The sequence below is a fragment of the Ostrea edulis genome, chromosome 5 (assembly GCF_947568905.1).
Source record: "Ostrea edulis chromosome 5, xbOstEdul1.1, whole genome shotgun sequence".
Taxonomy (NCBI): domain Eukaryota; kingdom Metazoa; phylum Mollusca; class Bivalvia; order Ostreida; family Ostreidae; genus Ostrea; species Ostrea edulis.
The window spans coordinates 3,345,995-3,363,498 of record NC_079168.1 but is presented as its reverse complement, the minus strand read 5'-3'; the positions used below and the strand labels follow the sequence as shown (position 1 = coordinate 3,363,498).

The following is a 17,504-nucleotide window of genomic DNA, read 5'->3' as shown; positions in this document are numbered from 1 at the left end:
CGCACTATTGTTTGTGAGTTTCAATCAACCAAATACGGACTTAAAAGACCACCATTTTCATTTCATTTTAGAGGAAAACGCAAAATTCAATGATGTTACTGGGTTTCAACAATATCGTTTAAAGTCAACATTTCGCAAATTCTATGGTTGTTATAACGATCTAGTTTGCAATACAACCTACCTTTGGGTCAAAATCTGGCTGATGTGTTTCATACCGATTGTTATACCGTTCTTGGCACATTGATTTTTACTACGGATAACTCCATTTACCTGATCATTATATAGGGCTCGCAGTGGGTGGCCATTTGACAGAGGATGCTTACTCCTCCTAGGCACCTAATTTCATCTCTGGTATGCCCAGGCGTCCGTGTTTGCTCAACTCCTTATAGGAGTTATGAGATTGATCACTATTCCTTACCTTCATCTTTTCATGACTAAATTTATAATGTGTATTGGATTCCAAACATCTAAAGAATGAACAAAATTCTATGTATACAAATGATTGATATGCAAATCCTACAAGTATGTCATTTTCCTCTATATTACTAAAACAACAAGATGTGTTTGTGAAACACTGATGCCCCTGGATCACAACAAAGAGGAACCAGGTCAAATGTCAAGGTTAAGGTCACAAGGTAAGACGTTGGCGTCAGTAGAAAGGGCTTGTTATAAGAAATACACACAACAAATATGAAAGTTCTGTCTCAGATATGACCAAGGTTAAAGTTTTTGGTTTAATTTTTTATGCCATAAACAGACAGACAGACGGACAAGCCAAAAAATATATGCCACCGAATCTTCGATTCCGAGAGCATAAAAATCATGAATTAAAGCTAGTACATGTATGTTCAAACACTGATGTTAGCATTTCAAAACGTAAAAAATAGATATGACACACAACATATCACAAATGACTTTAATGATAAAAGATATAGAAAAATTATATTTCACATCCAAACAAAGCGAAAAATGTTGAAATTTAGCACTGAAGCAATGATAAGAATGTCCACACTACAATACTCCCTCTTAAGATTGTCACAAATAAGATGAATTTGTGTCAAATATTCTTCCACACAAAGCTTTCACTCATTAGTTAATTTGTTGTAATAAAGTCTGGTCACTATGACGTCGATTCGCCGGGAATGTGTGATTCAAAATCGGCATAGTTTGGATTTCCTAAACCTTTCGTCTTATTTCCCTTTGTTTTGGAGAATGTAGCTCTAATTTTGGACAGAGTTACCCTCCCTGACGAATCGGAAGCGGTAGCGGAAGCCGCTGAATCGTTGGTTTCCGTAATTTCGCTCTCCACGAGTACATTTTTCATACCGTCATCACTATTTCGTCTCTGATACCAATAACAACCACTAAGAATAGCTAATATTGTCAGAAGAGTTATAATGATGGGCACAGTCACAGCAATCACTACAGAACTGTCAGTGTCAACCATCGACTGGGCAGACTCCACAGCCTTCAGTAAACCTGAAAAAATAAATCTCAGATATAATAAAATATTTACAATGTTTTTTGCCTTTAGTGTCTGTACAAATTGTAATGATGGCCATCTCCTCATGAACGTGCAGTAGTTGCGACCAATGCGTATATAAATCTTGACTGGGAATTCCGACAGAAATGAAAGTAGAATGTAAATACCCGGTATAACAAAATCTCATTTTTCAAAGTGCTTGAGGTATGAACTATGACGTGGCATGCCAGCATACTTTTCATGAAGTGCTAAGGCATTCATGTAGTATGGCAACTTGAAGTGTTGCAGTTCATATCCTCATGTATTTTCAAATTTATGCTACGGTCAACAGCGGTGGCGGATCGTGAGAGTGGGGGTTACGAGGGTCGGATTCTCCCCTTTCGTCAGAGAATTTTGCTTAAAGGTAAAATAACGCATTTTGAGGGTGGAACCCCCATTTGAAAACCAAAATTTATGGTAGACCCCCCCCCCTTCAAAGATTCCTGGATCCGTCCCTGAACAGGGTATGCTTACTCCTACTAGGCTCTGGTGTTTTCAGAAGTCTGTATTTGCCCTATTTTATAGGATGTATGTGATTGACCACTGTTCGTTATACTCACCTGTTCACGTATATACATCAGATATAAAAAATATTGATTGTGAAAAGAGGAGTGTCAATGTACAGAAAGGAGTGTTAATGTACAGAGAGAAGCGTTAATGTAAAAAGAGGCATGTCAATTTAAAAAAAGAGGAGTGCCAATGTAGAAAGAGGGGTGACAATGTAGAAAGAGGGGTGACAATGTAGAAAGGGGAGTGTTAATGTAAATAGACGAGTGTCAATGTAGAAAGGGGAGTGACAATGTAGAAACAGGAGTGTTAAGGAGGTATGCTACAACAGAGAAATTTGATGTAGATGAAAAGTGGAGGATATGCACAACAATATTTTGGAGTTGAAAATTTTCAAATTTACTTTATTTTGTCAAAAAATACAGTTTTAGAAGAAGGTAATCCGAAAAAAAAAATTAAAACTCTTGCTGGACTCGAACCTGCGACCTACAGTTCAGCAGTCGGTATTCTAACTTACTGAGCTACTCGGCTAGGTATTTAAATGGAAAAGGAAAAGTCAAATATTGCTGATATCGATTTTTTCATCCATGTTTTTAAAGGAAGTCAGCCATTATGACGATGTAGAATACTACCTTAATGTAGATAGAGGAGTGTCAATGTAGAAAGGGGAGTGTCGATGTAGAAAGGGAAGTGACAATGTAGAAAGAGGAGTAACAATCTAGAAAAGGGGTGGCCATGTAGAAAGAGGAGTGAAAATGTAGAAAGAGGAGTGACAATCTAGAAAGGGAGGTGTCAATGTAGAAAGAGGAGGTGTCCATGTAGAAAGAGGAGTGTCAATGTAGAAAGAGGAGTGTCAATGTAGAAAGGTTAGTGATAATGTAGAAAGGGGAGTAACAATGTAGAAAGGGGGGTGTCAATGTAGAAAGGGGAGTGACAAGGTAGAAAGGGAAGTGTCAATGTAGAAAGGGGAGTGTCAATGTAGAAAGAGGCGTAACAATGTAGAAAGGAGAGAGGCAATGTAGAAAGAGGAGTGAAAATGTAGAAAGAGGAGTGAAAATCTAGAAAGGGAGGTGTCAATGTAGAAAGAGGAGTGTCAATGTAGAAAGGGTAGTGACAATGTAGAAAGGGGAGTGACAATGTAGAAAGGGGAGTGACAATGTAGAAAGGAGTGACAATGTAAAAAGAGGAGTGACAATGTAGAAAGGGGAGTAACAATGTTGAAAGAGGAAAGAAAATATAGAAAGAGGAGTGACAATGTAGAAAGGGGAGGAGTGACAATGTAGAAAGGGGAGTGACAATATAGAACGAGGAGGTATCAATGTCGAAAGAGGAATGTCATTGTAGGAAGGGGAGTGACAATGTAGAAAGGGGGTGACAATGTAGAAAGGTTTGACAATGTAGAAAGAGGAGGTGTCAATGTAGAAAGAGGAGTGGCAATGTTGAAAAAGGAGTGACAATGTAGGAAGGGGAGTGAAACTGTAGAAAAAGGAGTGAAAATGTGAAAAGGGGAGTGACAATGCAAGGAGAGGAGTGACAATGTATAGACAAACCTGTGCAAATGACACCGGCATCTTCTCCGTGGTTGCAGTTTTGAATGTTGATGCCGTTATGGCGACATTTCTGAATCCCCGCCTCGTCTCCTACACAGTCCACGTTGTCTAACCAGATAGGACCAGATCCACGCCCAAACACACCGTGTTTTTTCTTGATTCCGCTTTCGAACCCTAGACTCCGGCAGACGACAGTGGCATCACGATCGTCCCAATAATCATCACACACAGTGCCCCATTCATTGGGACCCGCCACAAACACCTCGACACGGCCTTGATTTGTACTGCTGCCAGTAGCACCTGCTAACCTCACTTTTGTGATTTCTGTGAACATGAATGTGGAAATAGATTATTCAATTAAAGAACAAAGTACGATTGTATACATAAAATGGCCCAAAAATTTTCTCTGTGTTTGGAATTAACCCTAATCAGCGTTTTAAGAAAGTAAAATATATGTCAGGTATACTATGTCAACAAAATCAGAAGGATATTCCTAATTGGATAGCATTATGACATCATGAATAAGACATTTCCCGCCATTTTTCCAAAATAAGTCTGAAAACTGTCAAATGTCATACAGATTATTACTCAGGAAAAGATGTGCGCATTTGTCGAGCAAAATAAAAATGATATATATTGTGAATTATTTTAAGATGAAAAACATACTTGAATATGAATTTGCTAGACGCATGCGTTGTATGTTTTAGGAAAGGTAAACCACCCGAATTTGTGGATATTTTAACTGAAAATGGCATTTCTGCAAATTTATGCCAACTTCTAGCTCTCGTCACATGACACAAATCATTTTGCTGATCAAACTGAGCGGAATTTGGGTTTGTTAATCCATTCCTTATTTGAATGCCAGGGTTTGAACTCCAAGTGAAATCATCGATATTTGGGGCCAAATGACTTTAGAAACTGTACCTACTACTGTAGATTATTATCAGTAAATGACAAAAGTGATGAAAGATCAAAACAAAAACCCACATTTCACCCATCCACCCCCACTGAACAAAACCTAATTCAGATTTAAACAAAATATATGGCACAGGTTCATAAATTATGATAACCCCATTCCTTATGAACAAATAAATATGATTTAATATCCATATACTATCAGAGTACTGACCGACTTTTTGTCTGAAGCACCAGGCCGCGGCGTCCCGTGTGCGCCTCCTACAGAGTCGTTCGTATGTAGATTCCACCTTCCCGGAACTATTGAAGCCGGAGTGATCACATTTCATCAACTCGTCCTCGTCACCGGCACAGCCAACCCGGGTAAACCACAGCATGTCATCAGGATTACCGAACTGTCCGCCCTCAATCTCTATACCATCGAGATAACCTAGAAAAGTTAGAAAAATAAGAATATAAACTGGTTCTCTGCCTTTGATTTTAATCGTTGTTGCTATGATTGATTGATTGATTGTATACTGTTTAACATCCCCTCGAGAATATTTCACTCATATGGAGACGTCGCCATTGCCGACGAAGGGCTGTAAAATTTAGGCCTATGATCGGCGCTTACGGCCTTTGAGCATGTCCTGACACGGGGCCTCGGTTTTTGCGGTCTTATCCGAAGGGACGCCTCATTTAGTCGCCTCTTACGACAAGCAGGAGGTACTGAGGACCTTCTTAAACCCTGATCCCCACGAGCATTGTTGCTATGAAATTCAAGGTATTTTATCAATGCAGCGGACCTGTTTGTCATGAACAAGATGGTGTCAAATTGTAATTTCTCGCGTTACGATAGTATAGCGAGAAATATTTGTCCTAACGACATGTTTAAGAATTTCAATAGCGGAAGTGTCGTGGGGTTATTTTGAAAAGTTTACATAGCAATGACCAATGAGATTTAAGTATATTATTATTACGTGTTCGATTGAGAATCTCGGGGCTGTATTGTCACTTTCTAGCGCACGCTCTTTTCGAGTGAGTCAAGTTGGTTTTTTTTTTAATATTAGTTATATTTAAATTAAAACGGCAATTTCTTTTTTGTAAAAATGAGGGTCCGCCATTTATTTTGTTTACCTTGCACTATATTGCCGCGGACACACAGGTTTCCATGGTTTTTCACAAACGTTGTGGTTTTTATCTATGGTTTTTCCTGGGCGGCGAGGGAAGCACATTTATATTATTTTGGAAATAATATAAGTATCACGAGTGTGTGTTTTGTCAAACAATGCCTATGATCGCTTTATATTACGTGTTGTTTGTGGTGTGTATGTACTCAAAATAAATAAAGGTGTCATCTCGCACGGTAGCTACAATGCAGTTTAGTAAATTGTTTGTCTTTTCATTTCATTATCAGGTGTAAAATAGTGAAGTGTGGACACTGATTTCAGTATCACGCTTAAGAAAGGAACACAATGAAATGAGAGACTGGTAGAAAAAGAGAGTTCTTTAAAGTTTTATAGAACGCAGCATGGTGTTGTCGTCGCTTTTTAAAGTCACCTCCTAGGGAGAAAATTATCAAATTTAATCTATCTAAAATACATTTGATGCGAGACTGAGAGCTTATAGGTATAGTGCACTTACAGAGGTGATGTTTGCTAAATGTAGAGTACGTAATCTTACAGTGCAGTATGATTTCTAATTGTGATTATGAAATAAAATCAGATTATTTTCTAAGTAATACTGTAAAGGGTGACGTTTAATCTAACCTAAATTTTTGCAGAACACGGAGGCGTCTCTCGAGTCCCACAGGAAGTTGCAGACACCTCCCGTCTTCCCATCGTACATGATCTCAACACGACCTCTGTCGACATGAGACGAGTTCCTCAATCGATACTTCAGACCGTCTGCAATTAGAAAATAATTAGTACATGGAACTAACTCTAGTAATAAAAAGAGAACGGAAACAGGCATATCTGTCTGAAGGATTAATTTCGTTGTAATTACTTCTATAAACATCGGGTTCGACTTACTGGGTTGTGTATAGCACAGTACGCCTGCGCGTTTGTCTTTGTAAGTGCAGCTCGATCCTTGATACCATTCGCTGTGTCTACACTGCGCCAGACTGGTTTCCGAACCCGTACATCGCACATCACTCATCAAAATCGGGCGTTTGTAGTTTTTGTTTGAGGGCACAAGATAAGGAACTCCACCTTTAAAGCCCAGGTTCCTACACACAACATTGGATTCATTTACACTCCACCCCTTCATGCAAATACTGCCCCAAATTCCATTCATGTTGACCATAACTTCACCATGGGTATCAGCGTGGATATCATCGCGGTCTAGCGTTAGGTTAAATCCTGTAATATGAAAACCGAAATTCATATCTATCCATATTTATGTGCTTCAAGATGTGATTGATATCGATAAAGAAACTCAGTAGTTACATTAATTCCCTTTCATATCTTACCCGTGTTACTGACGTGATCCTCTTTGATATCTTACATGTGTTAATTACATCATTCTCTTTGAGAGTTTACCTGTGTTGATACCCTTTATCTATTTTAGCACACCTAATTTCCGAGGGTACGTACCTGTGTTAATTACACCAATTCTATCAGGTATCTGTGTTGATTACACTACTTCTTGTGTTGATTACACTATTTCTTGTGTCCATTACACTAATTCTAGTATGTATCTTATCAGTTTTGATTGCATTATTTTATTATGTATTTTACCTGTGTTATTTTTGTGTTGATTACACTAATTCTATTAGGTATCTGTGTTAATTACACTAATTCTATTAAGTATCTGTGTTAATTACACTAATTCTATTAAGTATCTGTGTTAATTACACTAATTCTATTAAGTATCTGTGTTAATTACACTAATTCTATTAAGTATCTGTGTTAATTACACTAATTCTATTAAGTATCTGTGGTGATTACACTAATTCTATTAAGTATCTGTGGTGATTACACTAATTCTATTAAGTATCTGTGTTAATTACACTAATTCTATTAAGTATCTGTGTTAATTACAATAATTCTATCAAGTATCTGTGTTAATTACACTAATTTTATTAAGTATCTGTGGTGATTACACTAATTCTATTAAGTAGCTGTGTTAATTACACTAATTCTATTAAGTATCTGTGGTGATTACACTAATTCTATTAAGTATCTGTGTTAATTACACTAATTCTATTAAGTATCTGTGTTAATTACACTAATTCTATTAAGTAGCTGTGTTAATTACACTAATTCTATTAAGTATCTGTGGTGATTACACTAATTCTATTAAGTATCTATGTTAATTACACTAATTCTATTAAGTATCTGTGTTAATTACACTAATTCTATTAAGTATCTGTGTTGATTACACTAATTCTATTAGGTATCTGTGTTAATTACACTAATTCTATTAAGTAGCTGTGTTAATTACACTAATTCTATTAAGTAGCTGTGTTAATTACACTAATTCTATTAAGTATCTGTGTTGATTACACTAATTCTATTAAGTATCTGTGGTGATTACACTAATTCTATTAAGTATCTGTGTTAATTACACTAATTCTATTAAGTATCTGTGGTGATTACACTAATTCTATTAAGTATCTGTGTTAATTACACTAATTCTATTAAGTATCTGTGTTAATTACACTAATTCTATTAAGTATCTGTGTTAATTACACTAATTCTATTAAGTATCTATGTTAATTACACTAATTATATTAGGTATCTGTGTTAATTACACTAATTCTATTAAGTATCTGTGTTAATTACACTAATTCTATTAAGTATCTGTGGTGATTGCACTAATTCTATTAAGTATCTGTGGTGATTGCACTAATTCTATTAAGTATCTGTGGTGATTACACTAATTCTATTAAGTATCTGTGGTGATTACACTAATTCTATTAAGTATCTGTGGTGATTACACTAATTCTATTAAGTATCTGTGGTGATTGCACTAATTCTATTAGGTATCTGTGGTGATTACACTAATTCTATTAAGTATCTGTGTTAATTACACTAATTCTATTAAGTATCTGTGTTAATTACACTAATTCTATTAAGTAGCTGTGTTAATTACACTAATTCTATTAAGTATCTATGTTAATTACACTAATTCTATTAAGTATCTGTGTTAATTACACTAATTCTATTAAGTATCTGTGTTAATTACACTAATTCTATTAAGTATCTATGTTAATTACACTAATTATATTAGGTATCTGTGTTAATTACACTAATTCTATTAAGTATCTGTGTTAATTACACTAATTATATTAGGTATTTTATTTGTGTTAATTACACTAATTCTTGTGTTAATTACATCAATTATATTAGATATTTTACTTGTGTTGATTATATTAAACCTTTTAGGTATTTCATCTGTGTTAATTACACTAATTCTTGTTTTAATTACACAAACTCTATAAGGTATCTTATCTGTATTGATTACATTAATTCTATTAAATATCTTACCTGTGTTGATTACATAATTCTAGTGTTAATTAAATAATTCTATTATCTTACCTGTGTTAATTACATAATTCTATTATCTTACCTGTGTTAATTACATAATTCTAATAGGTATCTTACCTGTGTTAATTACATAATTCTATTATCTTACCTGTGTTAATTACATAATTCTATTATCTTACCTGTGTTGTAGATCTGAACGTTACTACAGTATACGGATATATACTTCTTGCAGATGTCCTTATTAGTGAATTCAAAGTTGCAGTTGAAAAGGTCTTTTTCATTTCCACCACAGTCAATGCGGCGTACCCTGATGGGTCCAGTGGTATCTCCAAAAGCGGATCCTAACACCACTGTTCCTTCCTTATATCCTAGAGTCTGGCAGACGACGCGCGCCGTCAGTCCATTAAATCCGTCATCACAGACCGACACCCACTCGTTTCCATGATAAATCTCTACCCCTCCCATGGAGGCGTTGTATCCGAGATTCAATCTCACTGGCGACGTAAATAGAACATTTTAAAAACGTTGAATCACTAGAAGCATTCAGAGGTCAGTAGTTGTACTGGAAACAAATAGATGCTTCGTTTTACTTACGCTTGTTGACGCAGAAGACTCCAGCGTCGTCTTTGTGAGAAGTGCATTTCTTCCACCCATTGGTAACTACTTCTTTACTAAATCCTCTGTGGGCGCATGCGTGAATTGACTTTTCTTCGCCATTACAGACAAGATGGCTGAGCCAGACTGGTCCTGTTCCCTCCCCGTACTTAGCGCCCGAGATGGCGTACCCGTCTGAGTAGTTCATCATTCGGCAGAAGACACCGGCGTCCTTGTCATCCCAGGACAGATCGCAGATGGTTCCCCACTGGTTATTAAAGGCCAACTCCACTCGACCATAATTCTTGCCACCATTTGCGAGCGTGTAATTAATTCCTGAATAGATAAATGAGACAATTTGGAAACATGTCAAAGGAGTCTAATATTCTTAAAGTAACATCAATGTGGAATAGTCCTGCACCTGATTCATTGTAGCACAGAGCTGCAGCTGCGTTGACCATTGAGCTATTTCCAAGTAAATGGCGGCCATGGAATTTGCATTTTTCCAAAGACTGCTCTTTTCCGGTACAATTGAAATCACTGACGAGAAACACTGGATCTGACCGGATGGGGTTGGGAGATGTCTGGTAAGCGAGACCGTACTTCGCCCCTAACTTTCGACAGAAGATACCAGCCTCTTTATCGTCCCAATGGCGGCTGGAGACTCTTCCGGTGACGTTATACTGTGACACTGCCACTATGCCCCCTATAACGGACTTGGTGGATGGAGATCCATCAGGATCATTGGGATTCACAAATCCAAACGTCAAGTCTGGAATCGGAAAGGTTAAAGTACAGAAATAGCAATCATATCTACTATAAATAATACTTAAACAAGTACTAAACTATAAATAGCACCAGAAAGGGAAAGAAAACGACCGAAGGTTCCGCCTAAGTGGACATAACATGATTCTTCAAGACCAATGTCACCTCCAAATATTAAAATGTTTGTCTTGTCACCAAGACTGCACAAAAGAAAATGGCTCAAATCTAATTTGGGTACATTTATTCATGGAACCAAGTTCCGAAGAAATAGAACAGTTGTTGTAGGTACTAGGAAACGATTGCTTGGAACCATTGCAATGCACAATTAAACATCAACGCAGGACATACTAGACTTAGTTCTTTTATATGAAGTAACATATTGAGTTTATTGAAGTAAATGTAAGCTGAGAGTATCTAGTTTCTACTGTCTTGATCAGTTACTGTATTTGTAATACCATCAAGATTTTTCTCCATTCATATTAAAACAAAACATGAAAACACATTGCCTGGCATGTTTTCCCCTAATATTCTAAAAGAAAGATATCCATTTTCACTTGTGTCTTTATAAAGAATTTTCTGAGAATGTCAGCACTGTTCGGATATGATGATTTTTATTAATAAAGAGATACAGCATTAGAATCGAGGAAATTGACAGATGAATTTCAGATCATGAGATGGAAACAAAGATTTCCCAGCGTACCATCTGATTACTGGCATGTGTTAGAGGGTAGACACTGTGTGATAATACATGTGTGCAGGAAAAATCAAGCTCATTGAATCATTCCCATAAACATCTGCAGGTCTTCTTGAAGTGAAAGAGAAATTGAGTGGATTGAATAATAGCAGCAAAAGATAACAATAAATCCTTCTTGTTTCAGAGATATCCAGCTTTTATAAGGCGATATTAGACAAAAATGAATATCGCTGAAATTTTGGAGAAAAATTCTCGAGTGATCGTGAAATATTTGCATGTCTCTGTAACTTTCGACTAGAGGACAGCTAGGCTATATCAATATGGTCTATCAGCAATGAACTGTGTCATCTGTTTCAATAAAACGCGAAGCAGAAATTAAAAGGAAGTTCAATTTCTTTTCATGAATTACTTGTAAACATTTAATGGAGAAAGGTGAGATTTCGTCTTTTTGTCTCTACAACTTTGAATATTCATTTATAGATTCGGTTTTTGTGAGCACCTGTCTAATTTATCCACCTTTTAGATATGACATACTGCGCAGATATCCATCTTTTAGATATGACATACTGCACAGATATCCATCTTTTAGATATGACATACTGCACAGATATCCACCTTTTAGATATGACATACTGCACATATACCTACCTTTTAGATATGACACAATACACAGACAACTATCTGTTCACTAAGTAATTATAAAGCCGTACCTCCTGTCATCGCCGTTTCGTTCCTGAGGTCCTCCGGCGTGAAGCACATGACGGAGGAGTAAGTATCGTACTTATCACACTTAGAGTCCCTCAGACACTCCGTGATGGAGCTTTCCGTGCCCCGACACACCAGGGATTTCCCGACCAGAATCGGATCAAATGTTTTACCATACGCTGAACAACAGATTGCTTTGCCTTCCACAAATCCCAGCTCTCGACACACCATGCGGGCAGACATGTCGTTAAAGTCTTGGTCGCAGATTAAACTCCAAGTATCGTTGTAGTAATACATCACTGGGCCGTGCTTCGTCTCTATTCCAATACCCGTGTCCAGTTTGACTAAGAATGAAAATATTCAGCTGTGTAGGTTTTGAAAAGAAAAGAAAAAAATCTTCGGATATTAAAAATTCTAAATGAAAGTACGTAAGCATGATAATATGGTAAACACGTTTTTTAATCAGTTGCATTAGATGCTACATGTAATTAATGAAATTGCAGAAGTTCTCCTTAGCGAGATACTTATTCCGTTACTTGTATTGTAGCAGTGCACCGTGGCGTCCATATCATGAGATCCACACGCTTTGGAGAAGTTCCGCTTCCATCCCTCGTGTGGACAGTCCAGGAGGGAGTATTCCTGACCCTTACAGTGCATGTTAGGTTCATACATAGGAACATGATTGTCCGCCCGTAGGTCGTGGTTTTTGTGATACGGGAAACCAGTATTGAACCCCAGAGATCGACAGAAGGCGGTGGCCTCAGGGTTGTCCCAAAATCGTTTACAAATCGTACCCCACAGACCATCCACAGCCATTTCCACCCGCCCGTAGTAGGAAGTCCCACCTGTCAACCGGAAGTTCACTCCTGAAAGGAAAGGTGTGCAAAATTTATTTACTGATTATAAAATATTGTGTAGTGGTTTTAACAAGTACTTTATTTATAACAAACACGGATTGTAACAAGTTGTATGAGAGTTTTAACAAGCAAGTTATTTATAACAAATACGAATTGTAGCAAGTTGTTTGACTTTTTTAAACAAAAACACATACAAGTAATGATGAATTTTGTATTTACATGTATCATGATTATAACAATTTGTACTCGTACCACACAAAACTGGCCCCATTGTTACACTAATTTGCGATTAAGATATCAAGCCGAAGTAACTTTCTTTGCCGAGGGCTAAGATACAACACAAAGAACCACCGTCAACTACCGACAGAACAGCAAGAGGGGCCATTTTCACTTACCTACAGTCGAGTAACAAACCACTCCAGCATCGTATCTCTCTACACAATCACTGACGCGACCAAGCGTGAAATTCGGACATTGGGATAACTTGTATTCGCTTCCGGTACAATTCACTTTTGTGGTCCATATTGGTGTACCCTTAGCAAACAGTATTTTGTGTTTGTATGGCAAACCTGTGTTGAAGAAAATGTAATTGATTTGAGCTACATAACGAACAGATATAATTTAAAAGAGCACAATTTTGAATCGGAAGCAACTAATTTCAGCATCACGTGACCATGTAATCATATCAACGCGCTAGCTTTACTACATCTCCTCCATCTCCAAATTCCTAGGGAAGAACATAGTTTACCTTTGACGTAGCCCATCTGTCGACAGGCAACAGTAGCGTCCTTTTCGTCCCATTCATCAGCACAGATTCGCCCAGAAATATTCAGATACGTCAACTCTAAAGACCCGGAATTGTTGCTGGAGCCAGATATACCCAAGCTATACTCTGTTATAGACAGACAGTAAAATATATATTATGATAACAAATCCCTCGACACAACATGCTATGTTTTTTGGTAATTTTTTTTGCAATAAACATGGCCGCTATAGGAAATTTACCATCGTTTGAAGGAAGTTGTCCGTTGTAGCAGGCAACTGCCGCGTAGTCTTGATGACACGCCGCCACCGGCGGTTGTGCGGTACAGTTTAGAAGGCTTTTCTCGTTTCCGGTACAGTTGACCTTGTCAATAACTCCAGTGTCGTAACTATAACCATAGGCACCACAACAAACAGATAGTCCGCGCTCGTATCCCAATTGTCGACAAGTCACTTCTGCATATTCATAATAAAGAAATTATATTTTACTGGAATGTGTATGGAATGGACGTTGGTTGAAAACCACACTTAGAAGTGAATGTCCATATAAATCTCTTACGTATATCGGCTTCAGACCACAAATGTCCGCAAACAGTGCCCCAGTTGTCTTCCATGTAGACTTGTACCACCCCGTGACTCTGTTTATCCCCTTTGTCCAATCGTACTGTAAAAAAAGGTTTGTATATCATCATCATCATCGATTCTCTTAGATGAAAAAGTGAAGATGACGAACAGGGATCAATCTCATAACTTCAATGTAATTTCACCCGAACTGCCCCACTACCGGATAAAATTCTCACCATTGTCCATGCAGATGACGGTGGCGTCTTGACATTGAGAATAGTCCGGATCCCAGTGTAAGTTACACTGCAGGAGTCCGTTCTCATTTCCATCACAATCCACGTAGTCTATCCACACATAGTCAGTACTAGTCCTGTCCGGAGAGGGACCCGCCTCACCGTCAATAAAACCACGCCCTATAGAACGGCAGAACACGCGCGAGTCTCTGTCATCCCAACGCCGATTACAAACGCGTCCCCATTTACCGTTGAATAAAACTTCCACAATACCGCTCTTTCCTTCCCCAGCAATGCGGAATTTCACTCCATCTGTGATATATAACGTAAGTTGTTAATATTTACTTCGTACCATTGTTATTGTATATTGCAAAATATATATCAGTAATCACTCTTCTCTCATAAATTTTGTTGTTCAGGGGGACATACATGGATGTGCAACAAATATTCACAGACACGAGAAAAGAAACTCGTCTCTGCACAAAGACAACTTTTCATCCATGAAATTAAACTCGCTAAATTTTCAACAACGAAGATTACTATTTTTATTATATGTTAGCGGCGACAGCAATTTAAACGTCACAAGAAATCGAACGTCATCGTGAACAAACGTCACACGACATCGTACAAAAAAAAAAAGCCAATGGCATGGAAAGAAAAGAAGACTGCTTTATCAACAACAATAAGTCTATACTGACTTGGATCTTGATAACATAAGACGCCTGCTGATGTTCTGGTAAAGCGGCCCTCGATCTTCTCGGAACAGCCTAGGTCTTCCTCAAACTTCTTGTGAGGGCAGTCTTTTAGCCTCTGCTCCGTGCCGCTGCAGTTAAATCTCCCCACGGAGATAGGAGTAGTCAGTCTGGACGATCCTAAATGTGTGAAAACAATACTAATAGATACACGAAAGTAAATCGTCAGTCTGGGCGATCCTAAATGTGTGAAAACAGAACTAGTAGATACGTGAAAGTAAATCGTCAGTCTGGACGATCCTAAATGTGTGAAAACAGAATTAGTATATACACGAAAGTAAATCGTCAATCTGGACGATCCTAAATGTTTGAAAACAGTACTAGTAGATACACGAAAGTAAATCACTGCTACTTTGTTTACTAAAAGTCTAGTATCAACAGGAAATACTTCATATATAATTAAAAAAATATCTATTTTGACTCGGGTTGTTTGTTTAATATGTAATCTGTAAGATTTTTTTTTAAAAACCAAAAACTGACAACAATTAATTGATTAAACTCATTCATAATTAATCGATTCATAATTTTGAAGTCTTTGTCTTCAGATCGTCCTTCAAAGCTATTGCAATTATTTTAATTTGTTATATTAATCAAATGATTAATTAGTATACTAAAATTTCTTACTGACCCCTGAAAGCAACACCCCCATAAAAGTTCATCTGTCGGCACGTGACGTTTGCGTCATGGTCATCCCAGTCCACGTTACATACGGGACTCCAGAAACCATATTCATTAGCCTCCACAGATCCATAATATTTTTCCTCCTCCCGAATTTTGACCTTCAATTCTAAATACAAATTCCTGAATTATAATTATGACTCAAAAAACTTATACTCCTCTCACATCTGCGGTGTCATCAATCTATCAAACCCTCATGTCTTAAACTCAGCATGTGGAAATGTGGACACATATCGTGGAATTCTGTACAAGTAAGATGATGAATGATACTGCTGCGCGTTGATAAAAAGTAGTAAAAGTACAGGTAGATTGCAATCAATTATCATGAAGGTCACCTTTGGAGACGATTTGATCCTTGGAACAGTACACGGATACGTATTTTCCACTCCTACACTTCACGTTTGTCGTGGACTGATGAGGACATTGATCCAGGCTCCTCTCTATTCCACGACATTGTACGTTTGTCACGGATATTGCGTCTACCGGATGTGGACCAAGGGCGGAGCAACACTGCTTCTTTCCGTATGGGAATCCCAGGATGTTGCAGGCCACCTTAGCAGAGCGATCTGTGAAACCTTCGTCACAGACACTGGCGAACGTCTTATTGATGTACATCTCCAGACGACCGTAGAAAACGTCCTTAGAATCAACAAGTCGGACTGAAGCAAAAGAGGTTAGCTGAGTCTGCATGAATGACCTTTATTTCAGTCGTATACATTTCTGATAGTAAACGTTAAATAAAAGATCATGTTCGTAGATGTTATGTTTTCGATATGTATCTATGTAAAAGACAGGACCACAGGTGTGATGAAGTTAATTTTCATTTTGTTAGTTTTTTGTGGTATTGTCTGTAAATAGTTGTTTATGCTTGTAAGGTGTTTCCATAGTGTGAGTGTTGGTCGATAAGGCTATTTTTAGCATACCGGTTTGGTCAGTCAGAGTAGTGGCTGTTTGTCAAGCGTGCGGCCACGTTTTCATGCTGTCCAGCAGGGGTCTTTTCTTGGCGAATTCCAGAAGTTAGTCTGGGTAATGGGTAGCCAGAGAGACAAACATTTTACTGTGTGGGCATAGGTCTTCTCCAGCCGGTAAGCTATTTTTGTGTGAAAATATTTGCGAGGTTTCGGGTTAATTTTCTCGTGTATTGTGTTTTCAATTTTGTTGTTACTCAAGTCACTTTGTGTATAGGTTTTAGGTTAAGTTATTGCTATTTCAGTGCAGAGGGGATTTAAGAAGCTATCTGGGCCATATCAGTCAGTACTCTCAGCATTTCAGTAGGTGCTCGGCGTGGGAATCAGAACACGTGAGACAGTGCTGTATGTACATGGGTGTTCCACGTGGTGGACTTGGCAATTATTTTGTGAGCCTAGTGTTGCCATTGGTTTGAAGTCGGCGTTACCCAGTATCGTTGTTCAGTGAGAGACCTGTGAGTCCGGGACTGGAAGCGGAGGGGTTGTTCGCGCTGTATGGAGGCCTGGTGGTGCCAAGTGTGACGTGGCGTTAAATTGAATTGTGCTGAGTAGCCAAACTTTCATATTGTGTTTCAGTAAACTAACATTTTATCAAAAAGGAATTTGAGAAATTTGTACAAAACGTAATTTACTACTGTTTAACTTTTTCTGTAGTTAGCGGAATTAGCGACTATTCGAACCATTATGTAATACATTTATTACCAGTTATATTTTCAGCCTGGAATGACATACTTGTTGTATTAACTATTGAATTGTCTTGACAGTTATACGTTATATTGATTGTCAATATTGCCAGGTTTATTATACCAATTTATATTTCTTTCTCGGTGAGAGAGTATGGGTGTGTGAATGTGAAAGTGTGATTTCTTTGTTTTTCAAACATCTCTATATTTCTTATCTTATTGCTAAATAAATTTTCTTTTTATTTATTCTACGATTTATCATTTTCTCTACTCCTACACAAAA

The 17,504-nt window shown here is 37.6% G+C and overlaps 1 protein-coding gene and 1 long non-coding RNA gene across 2 annotated transcripts in view; one reads left to right on the top strand and one right to left on the bottom strand.

Moving 5' to 3' along the window:
- Window positions 1–902: 902 nt before the first annotated feature.
- The window catches only part of LOC125649001 (deleted in malignant brain tumors 1 protein-like), a 47,250-nt gene continuing 30,648 nt past the window's right edge, over window positions 903–17,504 (bottom strand). Inside the window, exons 21-38 of the mRNA XM_056167039.1 lie at window positions 15,906–16,229; window positions 15,521–15,679; window positions 14,839–15,012; window positions 14,144–14,452; window positions 13,903–14,007; window positions 13,587–13,799; window positions 13,330–13,473; window positions 12,977–13,150; window positions 12,261–12,590; window positions 11,730–12,068; window positions 9,982–10,332; window positions 9,561–9,896; window positions 9,146–9,460; window positions 6,507–6,836; window positions 6,243–6,380; window positions 4,709–4,924; window positions 3,580–3,903; window positions 903–1,479 (exon numbers count right to left, since the gene is read on the bottom strand). Coding sequence (XP_056023014.1) covers window positions 1,121–1,479; window positions 3,580–3,903; window positions 4,709–4,924; window positions 6,243–6,380; window positions 6,507–6,836; window positions 9,146–9,460; window positions 9,561–9,896; window positions 9,982–10,332; window positions 11,730–12,068; window positions 12,261–12,590; window positions 12,977–13,150; window positions 13,330–13,473; window positions 13,587–13,799; window positions 13,903–14,007; window positions 14,144–14,452; window positions 14,839–15,012; window positions 15,521–15,679; window positions 15,906–16,229 — 4,640 coding nt within the window. The 3' untranslated portion in view covers window positions 903–1,120. The remainder of the gene's footprint in view (window positions 1,480–3,579; window positions 3,904–4,708; window positions 4,925–6,242; window positions 6,381–6,506; window positions 6,837–9,145; window positions 9,461–9,560; window positions 9,897–9,981; window positions 10,333–11,729; window positions 12,069–12,260; window positions 12,591–12,976; window positions 13,151–13,329; window positions 13,474–13,586; window positions 13,800–13,902; window positions 14,008–14,143; window positions 14,453–14,838; window positions 15,013–15,520; window positions 15,680–15,905; window positions 16,230–17,504) is intronic.
- On the top strand, window positions 16,380–17,468 carry LOC125649006 (uncharacterized). The gene is made up of 2 exons (XR_007360529.1): window positions 16,380–16,655; window positions 16,784–17,468. It is a non-coding gene; the product is annotated as an uncharacterized LOC125649006 (long non-coding RNA).